This window comes from Oryzias latipes, chromosome 16 (assembly GCF_053564925.1).
Source record: "Oryzias latipes strain Hd-rR chromosome 16, Olatipes_Hd-rR_3.1".
NCBI classification, from domain to species: Eukaryota; Metazoa; Chordata; class Actinopteri; order Beloniformes; family Adrianichthyidae; genus Oryzias; species Oryzias latipes.
Genome location: NC_136252.1, coordinates 17,788,946 through 17,802,596, shown reverse-complemented (window position 1 = coordinate 17,802,596; position 13,651 = coordinate 17,788,946). Strand labels below are relative to the sequence as shown.

General features: G+C 37.3%; 1 protein-coding gene across 2 annotated transcripts; it reads right to left on the bottom strand.

Moving 5' to 3' along the window:
• Nucleotides 1-7,829: 7,829 nt before the first annotated feature.
• Nucleotides 7,830-10,600, bottom strand: has1 (hyaluronan synthase 1). Of its 2 annotated transcripts, XM_004077795.5 has the most exons (5): nt 10,487-10,600; nt 9,296-9,991; nt 8,962-9,187; nt 8,738-8,870; nt 7,830-8,655 (listed from the first exon to the last, which is right to left on the bottom strand). In XM_004077795.5, exons 2-5 carry the CDS (start codon nt 9,983-9,985, stop codon nt 7,980-7,982), a joined length of 1,725 nt encoding a protein of 574 aa, XP_004077843.1. In that variant the 5' UTR covers nt 9,986-9,991; nt 10,487-10,600; the 3' UTR covers nt 7,830-7,979. The 2 variants fall into 2 exon arrangements, with proteins under 2 accessions (XP_004077843.1, XP_078788963.1); XM_078932837.1 differs by lacking the exon at nt 10,487-10,600 and having other exon boundaries at nt 9,296-10,181.
• Between the last annotated feature and the right edge of the window lie 3,051 nt (nt 10,601-13,651).

The following is a 13,651-nucleotide window of genomic DNA, read 5'->3' as shown; positions in this document are numbered from 1 at the left end:
CCAGCCTTATAGAAAGCAGTTCTTTTAGGATGTGAGCAGAATCCGATCCACAGCCCTTATAAAGCTACCATGACACAGCTAAATATAGCCAAACATGACTCAAACCTCAGTTGTCTTAGCAACAAGTGATGGATTTCAACAAGATAAACAACAGGAAACTTGCATGAGTGGGATATAGTACCTCCTTTTTCTTTATTTCACAGACTTTACTAGTCATTTTTTGTTCAACAGTGAGTCACACACACAACCCTCAGATGTGCTTCTAACTTTCACCCCAGTTGTGTATCAAGTCACTGGGAGGGGTGACCAAAAACAGCATTGTCAATATCTTCCATTTCAGATAAATTCTACAGGGTTGAAAGAACCATAAATCATTTCCATACTTTGCAGAAAGCTACATATAAGTTGTTACTTTGCTCTTTTGTCTCGTTTGTATAAAAACATGAAGTTTACTGTCATTTGTCATGAAAAAATCTGTTTCGTTTTGCATACAAATTCTATATGTAGCAATAAAAAAACATATTTTCTAGTTTTTTGTTGATTTCAAAGTTGCACTCTTTAAAACTTGTTGAGTCTGTTAAACATACAATATTCCTCAACTTTGCCTTGATTGGATGTTTTATTTTTCAGAAGAAAATATAGATTTTTTGTTACTGTCAATCATGTTATTTTCAAATTACTCTTCTCAGAAAAATGAAACAAAAAAGAATCAAAGGAGTGTGATAAGCATGACCTCTATTAATTTAAATAAAAGAAAAAAATCAAAAACATTCAGTGATTTTGCAAATCCCTTCTCAAAAATGTGATTGTGACTTTTTTTAAACAAAGATTACCCCTACGCTTTCCTGTGGTGTACCTCAGTGCTATTTTAGCTTAACACTACTTCAAAGGAGCACCAAATGCAGCCAGGTTGGGTGAAGAAAACGTCCAGAGACTATAATACTGTACGGGGTATGCTTTTTACAATTTTTGGAATTTTAGAGGAACCCCCAACAAATTCGTTTTTGCAACTGTTGGTCATACTTTCTGCAACTCGTAACCTAAATCAGTCCAAAGCCAACTTTAAGTGGAAACACTACCTTTTTGAAAGAATGAAACAAATAAACAAGTAAAAGGTCCTTAATATTTAACATAAATAAAAATCCCCAAAATATTTAATAAAGTTTTACCAAACTATTAAAGTGAAGAAAACATTATCTGTTTTTGTTTCTTTAAGTGTAACCAAAGCGTTATAAACTGTCTTTTTTTTTTTTTTAAATTAGAGGCTGGCCTTCCACCTCCCAAAAAAGAAAAAAAGTCTGGAAAATGTTGTGGTCTTTTACTGGTATCTTTTCCCAGACAATGTGTGTTGCGTAGTTTCCAGTAATTAAAATCCTTTTGCAGTGTTCATCCTGAAAACTGACACAGATGTTTATAAATGGAGGGTATTTCATGTCGACAAAAGTACAACCTAAAACGGAAAAATATTTTTTTTAAAGTTTGAGTTTTTCCAGTTGCACTCTAAATGTTAGGTCATTTATTTTTCTTCTCCAATCCTTTCCTAGTTACTTTGGACTCTGTCATGGTTTAGGATTGAATTTAAATGTTCTATAGTGAGTAGTAATTATCTATTGCACAATTGAAACATTTTGTTATATTTGTTCTTTATTCGGACCACATCATTTGAGCTGTTTGCAATATCAGAACAGATAATGACGTCAATGACAGAGAGGACGAGATTCATTCTTTTGTGGGCAACCAGGGTGGGGTGTGGGGGGGGGGGGGACCTTTTTCTGTTAGACCAACTCAACAGCTCATCGGGAGTAGGGCTGATGCAGCTTGTAGGATTACGCAACACTTCGGCTTGCCATCTCCAAGAGACCAAACGTGCTTCCCAACATGTTCGTTGAGGTCAGCAGGGAAGCCCAGACAGGGTGGGGGAGGACAAGTTAATTGAAAGCAGAAGAAGGGGAAGTGATGCCTTGCTTTGTCATACAGTTGGTAGGGACTGATCTTCTTCCATTTTCTCCTCATTTCTCTTAGTCATTAGGGGTCTTACTAAAATGATTTCTTACATTCTTTGACCTTTAATATTTGGTGGTTGCTTTGGAGAAAAAACACATAATAACTGTGAAATCTGGTTTGTACCATTAAATCTTAAGAAAGTTAAGCAAGAGTTTGATATGAGTAAAAAAAATGCCTCTGGTCAATTAGTTTTCTTTATTCCGTGTTAACGTCACTGTCTGGCAGAATCGTCTGAAGTGTGTCCTGGTGGTCTTTTAGTCACCATGTGTGAGCTCAAAAGTCAACATCCGCGGATTGACTATTGTGTTGATTATTAGAAAGACCAACAGTCCAGCAGCGCAATAGGGTGGGACGTCACCCTGAAGAACGTCATAAGACGCCTTACATTTAAAGTGATTCATATCAGATTGTGCAATACTGAAATTTTTCAGGACAAAAAAAAGTAGCTAAAACTAGTTTAAAGAAGATTAATACGCCTTTTTTTCCCTGTGTTAAGGTGAAAGTGGCTGGCTGCTTTAGAGTCTAGCTGTAAACTAGAGTTTGCTTCACAGCCTTTGCTGCTAGAGCTTCAGCATGTTTTTTTTTTTTTTTTGGGGGGGGGGGGGGGGGTCCAGCACTTCCCATTGCTTGCACAGTTGTCAATATTTTCATTTTCAACCAAAAAAGCAACCAAAGTGGTGTAAAACTTAAAAAAGCAATCAGTGTGGTCTAGGCTGCACAGTTAAGTAGCGGTTAACACTTTCGCCCTGCTTCAAATCCCAGCACAGACCCTTTTTGGGGAGTTTGGACGTTTTCTTCGAGCGTGCGCAGGTTTTTTCCGAGAACTCCGGCTTCCTCCCATAGACCAAAAACAAGCTTCATGGGTTCATTGGTGACTCTAAATTGTCCCTTGGTGTGAATGTTTTTGGTTGTGTGACCCTGTAACAGACTGGTGACCTTTCTAAGGTGTGGCCCTGCCTTCCCCCAACAGAAGCCGAGACAAACCCCTGCAGCCCCGTGACCCCAGAAGAGATACAGCAGGTTAAGAAAATGGATGGATGGACGTGACCCAGCGCTGGTTTTTGATTTAGACAATAATCGGCCTCAGCAAAACACAATTTACAATTGAAGCCAAAACTGAATTAATCTTCTTTTATGTCTTAAAATACTAACTTCCTATCTGAAAAAAATGGGAGTTTGATTATGTTAAAGTTTATTCTAAATCAACAAAATATGAGCTGTAACTGCAAAAATTATGATGAATGAATTGGGGTCAGATGAGGATAGGTATGCAGGGCACTACAGCAACTACACCAACAAATAGTGGGAGGAGAGTAGTTGAAACTTTGAAAAGGCAAACTGCAGAAGAACAGGAGCTTGTTAATAGCTAATATCATAGCCACAGGACAGTATAATCTTTTTTACCATCTTTATTTTGAGACATAACTAGGCTCAATGCTGGCACAGTGCTGATAAATGAGAATTAATTAAATAGATGCGCAAGTGTTACTGGCAGTTCTTAATTAAGATGCTTTTCACGTAAAAGCTAACATCATAGCGTGATGTGGGAGAGAGGATCAGAGATAAAGATGAAACAAGAGAAGAAAACGTTTTTTTTTAGTTCATGTCTTTGGCAGATGAGAGCTTCGGCTGCAGGGAGATTGAGATATGGTCCAAACATCTGAACCTCAGACCATGCGCAACATGCTTGACAGAACATCCTGGCTTTTAGGGATGCTGACCACCAATCTTCGTGGTTGGAGTTCAAAGGTAAAATTAAAATTAGGGATAAAAGACCAACATAGTACATGAAGCTGAAAGGCTCAGTCCCGCAGATTGAGTTCCTGAAACTAACTATGTGCACTTCTACTCAACATTTTGAACACCCAAGTAATGTATTGAATGATATTTACTTGTGACCTTCACATTTCATTTAGATAATAGACATACCAATGAGAACACAATGTTTCAAATAAAAAAGAGACCCAAACATCACCAAATTGTTTTAAGACAAGAGTCAGTAAAAGTTGGCTATGTTTCTTCAATAAAAAAATGCACCCTCAAATACAAATGCAAGCTTTGTCACATTTTTTTAATTACATTTTATTCACTCTTATTCAGATGAATTTCCACTTCAATTTTTATAAGAAGTTCACAACTAAAGTTGTATCGAAGTTGCACACAAAAAGCAATAAATAAAAATAAAATCAGACAGAGCTTTCCTGATTGTGTTGTTATAATTCAGTTCAGCCCAGATCATTTTAATTGTAAACTGATTGCCTAAGGACACCATAGGCAACTTTGAAGGGTTTTTGATGTAGTATCAGCACAGAGCAAGGCAGTTTAAGCTGTTAGGGGCCACAAAAGTTTAAAAATCCCAAAAGATCTGTTAAAAGACAAAAGAGACATGTTAGTAACTGCAGTGGTGACACAACATGAGGAAGACTAACTTAAAATCCCTGGAAAATCTGGATAACTTGGTTTATTTTCAGCAGTGGCAAAAAAGAAAGCAAATGAGAATTAAACTACTGGAGTATCTGCTGTATCTGCTATCAGATAAAACAGATGTGTTAGTTGCGACTGCAACAAGAATTCTCACCGATTGCCAAAATCAAAATCACTCATTTTTGTAGAAACAAAAGAAATCATCAGAAACTTATAGGAAAGAGACACGTAAAGAGGACCAACACATATTTGGCAAATAAGATGTCTCACTTAAATAAAAAAATGAAAGTTAATCATAGATACACTTCAACTGTATAATGGTGCCAGAAAATAATTATTTGGTCCTTAGCAAACATTTTCTTATATACTTGTAATGTAGCCCTGGTTGGAAATGACTGAGACTGAAGGTTTCCTGTGGGTCTTCACTAGGTTTGCACACAATGGAACTGCTGTTTTGGTCCATTCTTCCTTGTACATTTCCTCAAGAGCTGCACAGTTATGGGGTCATTGTTCTGCAACTTTCAACACTCTCCACAGATTCTTTATTGAATTGAGGTCCAGAAACTAGATAGACCCCTCCAGAACCTTGAAATGATTTTTACATGGTCACCCCTTTGTTACCTGAGCAATGCATTTGGGATCACTGGCCTGCTGGAAGATCCTGCCATGTTTCATCATCAGTACTCTCACTGATGGAAAGAGATTTTAGTTCAAAATCTGACCATAGATGGCCTTGTGGTCTCATTCATCATTTTCTACACAAAGATCAGTCTTCCTTCCCCCTTTGGAGAAAAGCTGCACCAAAGCATGATGCTTCCACCCCTATGCTTCACAGTGGGTTTGGTGTGCTTTGGATGCAGCTCAGCATTCTTACAACTTCAAAATTGGCAAGTGGCATTTATACCAAGAGTTCCATTTTAATTTGATTAGGCCACATGATATTCTTACAATCTTCTTGTGGATCATCCAGATTTTTTTTATCAAACTTTAAATGGGTCTGAACATGTGGTGATTTAAGCTGAGGGACCTTTGGAGCCCTGCATAATTTGACTCTATGATGATGTTGTGTATTCCTTGTGTTACTGTTGTTACTGGGGTCCCAGGTCTCTTCAGGTCATTGACCAGTTCCCCCAGGTAGTTCTAGACCGTTTCCTCACTGTTCTCAAGATCCTTTGTACCCCAGATTTTACATGTTGAATGGTTCATTCCAGTCTTGTTTATGTGGACAATCTTGTCCCTGGTGTCCTTAGACAGCTCTTTGGTCTTGGCCATGTTGGAGTGGTTGCACACTCATTGTTTAAAGTTGTGTGTCCTATACAGATAACCATTTCAAATAGAGGCTATTAATACAGGTAACAAGTAAAGGAGAGAAGAGTTTCTTAAAGAAATGTGAACCTTCATTCCAATGTACACAAAAACACTAAAACATCTGTTAGAAGACAAAAGACATAACATTTAGTGACGGCACCAATGACACATTCAATATGATCATAGGTCAGCACAAGGTGTACACCACCCCACAAACTCATTTTCATCCTTCAGTATAAAGAGTCGGGCAACTTTTAAATACGTTTCACCATTTGTTTGTCTTAGTGTTACTACACTCCCTAACTACAAAATAATAGTTTAACAATAGCTATATAAAACTCCCAACCACCCCCTCCTCATTTTTATTGCTCTCTGAATAACAACTCCACCCGAGAGCCTGAGCTCAGTATATAGCAAGGGTCAGAGGTGTTTCTGGTGCCATGTCAGACACTTGAAGGGGATTTATTGTATGCTGCTTCTCTAAAGTCATATCACCCCTGTTGTCCTACACACATAGAAGGATTCATTAGTATTGGATCACTGCCTTTGTTAAATATACAAGACATCATCTGGTGTGCTTTAAAGAAAATAAAATAATAGATAAAAATTGAAAAATTGAATTCTATTGCTAGTTTCCATACCTTAAAATTCTCTTTTTTCACAGCATTAGTTTTTGATGGGGTTTATCTGAGTCTGAGCTTACTGGTAATTTAAAAGCAAATGTTCATTCAAAGTAAAACTATTCTGTTATTTAAAGCCCATCTAACTGCTCTAACTGTGTTTTAACTACATAGTAATACGCTTTGATTCTTATTTTTACCCCCCCCCCCCCCCCCCCCCCCAAAAAAAAAAAAAAAAACATTGAATCACAACATGACTTTGTATAGGGTTAAGATTTTAATTTTTTCATCAAATTAATTAAAACTTTATTTATAAAAAGCCCTTCTCATGCATTGTGCAGCTTGAACCACTTTATATCCCTGTTCAGACTGTTACTATCTTGATTTTTTTTTCTTGTCCCCAGTCTGCAAAACATGAAAAACAAAGCATCCAGATACGTTGACCAAACTAGTGCTGTTATGTCATTTCTTAAGGAACAATTATGAAATTATGAAATGCGCACATCCACAGTAACTCTCATTTTTTGTCTTTATTTCCAATGAATCAAACTTTGCTTGCAAAATGTGTCCTTAAATCTTTTTTTTATTTCAGTACAGTCCTTGTACCTGATCACTTGTGTTTTCTGAAAGGTTATTTACTTGGTGGTCTGCGTTACATAGACAAAGCAGGGGCTAATGGCTTAAAAGGTTAGGATAAGTGTAAATTTATTCATGTGTGTGAACATGTATGTCCACTTCCTTCAAAGTCTGGCTCTATCTTTAAACAGCACCTCCCCTGCTGATAGCAAGGACTTGCCCACAGCCAAGTATTTTACCCGCTCTATAACAATAAATATTTAAAAAATGACTGCATAATATGTGATACAAAAATATTTTATTTCACAAAATTCTTTAAAATGTTTTCACATTTGCAGGAAACGTTCAGCCATCATTACATACATCAAGACACACTCCAAATATTCGCAAAAGTGCATTCACAAAGTCTAGTTAAACGCTTGAAAACAAGTCATGCAGCATCTGTTGTAAAAATAATTTAACAAAATAGTTAGGTTTATCCCGCTGTTCCATGTTGCATCATGTAACTCCGGGTTTCAATGAGAAATGTGCAGCATCCCAGTATTCTCATTGGTGTTTAACACTGTCGCACTTTTGGTTCAGTTTTCTACATTTTCAAGTAAGTCTGCAGCAGAAGTACAGCTCAGCATCCAGTGCAGCTAAAGGTCAAAGGTAGGTTCACTTAAATAATACAGATGCTTATGTCATTGTGCCTCATTTTCCACACAAAAACACAAAAGAAAACAATTCTGTTCATGTTCTAAAAAATGTTTCAAAAAATAACAACATTTCAACAAACATTTCAACATCACGTTTGAACATATTTAGATATTATAAATAAATTCAGTATAAATCTCCTCTGTCATCTTTTGATGAAAGAGAAACCTGAAAAGTGCAATAGAGGTGAAAGCCTCAGTACAGTTTAAAATAAAAGTGCAAACATCCACCTCCGCCTGTTAAGTAGCTTTCCAAAAAAAAGCTATCATATGTATAAAATGTTTCAAATACACACAAAGAATAATTAAATGAATTAAGGACAACTGAATAAATTATCTTTCCTCATTATAGCTACACATTTAATGTGTAATCTTGAGAGCGTTTTTTGCAGACCTTACGGAACAATACCCAGTACAAAAACATCATAATTATCCAGTAGCATACATATGCCACACACCCATAGATAAGAAACTTAGTCTCTAGTAACTTTGCTAGAGTTAACCAGTCCATCTGACTCTCTTTATAGATGGTGTATCCAAATCCGCTCAATAAAATAGCAGCCCACACAGACAGGGGCAGGAGGGGCATGTAGTTTCCCACTATTTTGCGCCTGCCTGAGGTGCCCCAGCTGCTTTTAGTCATTGTGAGAATCGCAAAGTACTTGGCAGGCAGCAAACTGGTCATGTACAGAGCTGAGTACAGTGACATAAACACCATCACTGGGTTTTGCCGCAGGATGCAGGCATAGGTGGCTTTCACCAGCCCAATCAGCTGAATGCAGCACAGGATCCACAGGATGTCCCACAGCGTGCCTGTCCAGAACAGCTGGATGATGGTCGCCGTGACGAAGAATGGGAAGATACCTGAAACAATGGACTCGTAGGTCATCCAGAGGTGATGCTTGTGCCACCACATGGCGTTGTAGAGCCACTCACGGAAGTAGGACTTAGTCCAGCGAGTCTGTTGGTTGAGCCAGCGCAGAAACTGAGCAGGCGTTTCTGTGTAGCATCTTGACTGAGCTGTGTATCTAAAAGATATACAAAACAGAAAAATCTTTAAGAAATCATTCTATGAAATCATCATAATTAGTAAGAATAAGGGGGGCATACTTTGTTGCATAGCCCATGCTTAGCATTCGATTTGTGAGATGTCTGTCATCACCAAACGTGCAGTGGGTTCCCAGAAACTTCTGATTATACCACGACTCCAGAAACTGCTGCAGAACGTCATTCCTATACAGACCTTCATGGGGGGGAAAAAATCATAAATTTTCATGAATATGACAATTTTCTGCTTATTTGATTGCCGATTAAAAAAAAAAAAAATTCTTTACCCAGAGGACCACTGATGCAAGACACACAGTTGAAGAAAGACTGGCAGGCCCTTTCAATGTTGAAAGCCATCCAGTACCTGAGACTGCTCATGAAGCTGATGTAGGAGTCTTTCATATTGAGGATCATCACATCGCCCCCCACTGCACCATACCTGGAGTTACTCTCCAGCACCTTGCACAGCTCTACAGTAGCTAACGGGTCCAGCTTTGTGTCAGAGTCACACACCTGAGGGGGAAAAAAGGACAGTGTCACTGGAAATGTATTCCCAAGCTCCTCCTTCTGGATTTTACCAGATAGGAAATTAAAAAAGAAAGAGTGAACAGGAATGCATACCTGCACATAATCAACTGATGAGCCGAGAGCTTTAAATGCTGTGTACATCACCTCGCGCTTTCCTCCCCATTTCTGCATGATGCACACACACCTCTTTGTCTGGATAAGGTGCTCAACTTCATATCGTTGTAAGTCATCTGCCATCATGTAATCAGCATCCTCTCCTGTAACTGCAGCCATTTCTATATCCTGCTCAACCTGGCTGGGATCCCACGAATGATAATTGTTTCTCCACACATAAAGTCCAGGATTGTATTCTGCAAACACCTCTTTAAACATATCCATCATGTACTGGTCATCCTCAGAGTTCCCATCGATCACCATGACGATTCGAAGCAGCTCCGGTGGATATTTGAGGGCCTTGACAGAGTTGAGACACTCTCTGAGATAGACGGGGTCCTCCTGGTAAGCAGATATGGTGAAACCGATGGTTTTAGTGAAAGTGCAGGGCTTTGTACGGGCTCTCATTCGCCTGTGCTCAACGAAGGCAAAGAGACTCTGAACAAGCACATGGAGTGAGAGGAGGAGTCCATAAAAACCAAAAGAGATGATGTCGTAGCTGGATGTCACTAACTGGAAACCAGCAACATAGGCCCACACCATGACACCCAGAACCAGCAAAGCAAAGAGGAAAGTGAGGATGGCACGGATTATTGAGCCCAGCTTTAATAACAAGGGTTTTGGATCCATATTTTCCTGAAATAACAAGACAGGGTGTTTGTTTGAGCTTGAATAAAGAAGATACATACTTTTAAGAAATGTTTATTTTTAAGTGAAATAAAAAAAAGACCAAAAAAATGTCTGTTTTTAGATTTTCTTTTTTGGGACTTGATTTATAAATCTAATTATAACCCATTGGTGTTAAAACTTTACCAAAATGCAAGAAATGTAGAAAACCAAATGGCACATGCAGAACTGCTTTATGAAAATTATGCATTAGAACAGTTGTAGCCTATTCTTTATGTCACTGACAAGGTAAGCTGCAAGATGCATTCATAGTTATGCAATAAAATATTAAAAATGCAATTTTATACAAACACAATGGAGCTGCACTCATTTTTCATCTTGTGAAGTACTCATTTGTAGTACAACTCTGCCATATAGCAGTTCAGAAAAACCCTATTTATGGTTTTTAACAACAGTTATAAAAGCTGGCATTCTGCAAAAATTCCTGACATTTCTTAGGCCTACCTGGACTCAGTTTCCCTCTGTTTTGAACGTGCCACGCCGGCTGGTCCTCCTTCTGTCTAAAGTTGGTGTGAAGTATGCAGTCTGAAGAATGAAGCTACGCTCGCGCCGTCCCGGCAAATTATCAAGCAGGCGCGCTCCCGCTGACTCAATGTGACGTCAGGAGCGAGGCGGTGGTCCCTGCTGAGGATTGGCGTTCCCCTTTACCATGGAGATGACTAAACAACCATAATTGTGTCTACTGTAAGGAAAAGGACTTGCCCAACAGCCTTTTTCCCCTCGTGGTCAAATCAGCCCTCACTGGATTTTTAGTGCGAGATTCAAACAATACTTACGGTAGCAAAAAAACGCTGAGACTCTGAAGCTTCAGGAAAAATGTTATTAGAACTCCTGATGAAGGTAATCACGTTATTGATACAGGTGATAATTATGTAAAACTGAGTGTGCACGTTTGGAAATCTTCACTAATAAAAGGATCTACAAAAACACAAATTACCTCATTTACTGATCTGGACTTTATAAGTAAAACCTGCTCCTCAAATTAAAAGATTTTTATACTTCATTAAATTAAAAAATATATATTTACTTTATGGTTTTTGAATAATCCACTTGTGAGATATCTTAAAAGCATCGATATACATTTGAAAATTTTGGCTGTGAATAAATCCTGATCTTCAATTTAGTACATTAACATTCCTTCAGTACATCATAGAGTACTACCACTGAAAATATTTTTCTTTTTACTTTATGGTTTTTGAGAAATACTCATCTAAAATATAATAAAGGTGTAACTAGGTGTACTAGATGTACTACAAAAATGTGTACTATACAGAATTGGTGATGCACTAAATTGAGGATTTCTTTACAGCCAAAATCTGCAGAATTTGGTCAGTATTACATTTTATGATATTTTAGATGTAGATTTCTCAAGAACCTTTTCATATCTTTAGTGGTTGTACTCTATGAAGGACTGTGTAGGTCTGTGAAGGAATGGCAATATATAAAATTGAAGGATTTATTTCAGGATTTATTCACAGCTTAAATCTGCTAACTTTTGTCAAAGTTACAGCACATGTCATATTTCTCATAAACCAAAGAGTAGAAAAACTTCATATTTTTTGTGGTAGCACTCTTTGAAATACTAAGTAGGTCTGCGAGTGAATGTTAATTGAAGCTCAGGATTTATTCACAGCCAAAATAACCAATTTGTATTAAGTGGATTTTCCAAAAAAGTACTCAATGAAGTACCAAGTAATATTATGAAGGAATAGCAATCTAATTGGAGAAGGTTTGACCGCAGTCCCAGACTAAGTTATAGTTTATTATTAGTTTTAACTTGTTTATTGTTGGTGAAATACTATAAAAAAGTTAAACCTCTCTCTACTCTTAAAATGTTTAAACTCAAAGCTTATTTGTTTTTATCAAACTCTCCAATTCCCTACAGCTGGCATTTTTGTCTGTTCTGTTCCAAAAGATAAAACTGTCAACAGTGAGTTTAAATAAAGCTAAATCTGGACACTTACTACAAATGTGGAATTTCAGGCATAAAGAAAGAGAAAGGGGGAAAAAGGGAAGACTTTCTGTTCCAGCATGTCTTCACATTTTGCAAGCTGGATGTCGCCCTCTACTGGCTACAGATAAAAACTGCAAAAGAAAAGAACCTATTTAAATCCCCCTAAATTTTATTTACTGTACATTATATAAATATATTGGGTTCTTTTTTATTTTTACCCAACTGCTCCTGGCAAACAAACCATTTTCACATAGGTCTGTGACCAGATTTATTTCTCTTTTGGTATGTATACACAGCTTTATGACGACAAAGTCTGTCAGATTCATATAGTCACAAAAGCCTGGGGTTAAGCTTCCTGCCCAAGGACATATCGACATGTATACTGTCAAGATGAAGAAAATAGAGCTACTCTTGAGGATGTTAGACACTTCAATGGATCTTGCTCGAGAGCTCAGTCTTTTTCTGATGGGGGAGTGAAGGTCAATCTCTTAAGAGGCAGGGTTTCTTCTACTGCAATCATCATACACCATTTGGCAGAAAGTGACTCGTCTTCTGATGAAACCGGAGGACATTAGGGTCACATTTTTTTCCTTTTTTTATATAGAAAGACCAACAGAGCCTTTACCACATGAGTCACAACAAAAGACAGAAATTTAAACCGAATTTTTTTGTTCATTTGATTTACTATATCTGAAGTCAAGCATAACTCAAATAAAGGAGTAATACATATTTCTTTACAAAGTCTATTTTCTTTATTCTAAATCTTTATGGTATCATGAAAACACAACCAAGTAAAAATTAATGAGAATAATGTGCAATTTGCCTTTTTTTGAGCTTCTATGTTTACTTTTCATTCAAAAAAGATGCATTATTGGAACACCGCTCGCGCAACCACATCAACCTGAAACAGCATAAAAAGAGTTCATAAACACAGTGGGCTGAATTCCAGAGAACTTCAAACACAAACTTCTACGGTGCCACAAAAAGTTTGTGGAGAGGTTTGTTTTGGAGACCTTTTGTATGTATGATATGACTCTTCATAAGTCTTGTCTGGCTACAACGTTTATAGATGGATTGGTCAAGCAAGTGACTCATTCTTACATTTGTGCCAAACCCATACAGCCATATTCACTTAAAGTCCTTTTTGGGGGGTTTCCAGAAGTTTTTTTAAATGTGAACTTCGTAATGTCCATTTGTTCCTCTTTGCCTCAAAAAATAACATTTATCCTAAAATGCAGCACATTTTCTAAGTGTAGTCCTGCAAAAAATCTGTATTTACTCTGAAACCTGATTTTTTCATTTTGTTCAGTCACCTTCAAAGTTTTTTCCTTGATCAGTATTTAAAGCTTCCAAAACGATGTGACACTATGAAGAAAATTAGATCTATTATATGCTTTAATGGAGTCCATTTGGTTTCTATCATACATAAGCAGGAAAATACTTTTTTGCCATGTTTAATTATAAAAAATCACCAATGGGAATCCAGAAACTTTCCCCAAAAGTATTGCATTACATTAACACCATACTTTTTGCTGTAGTGAAGTATTTTAAGGGATTACTAAAACATTTTGAGTAACATTTTTTTTATTACATGTCTAGTAACATGCATCAAAAAAGACATACATGCTATAATTGCTTATCAAGCTTGTAATAAC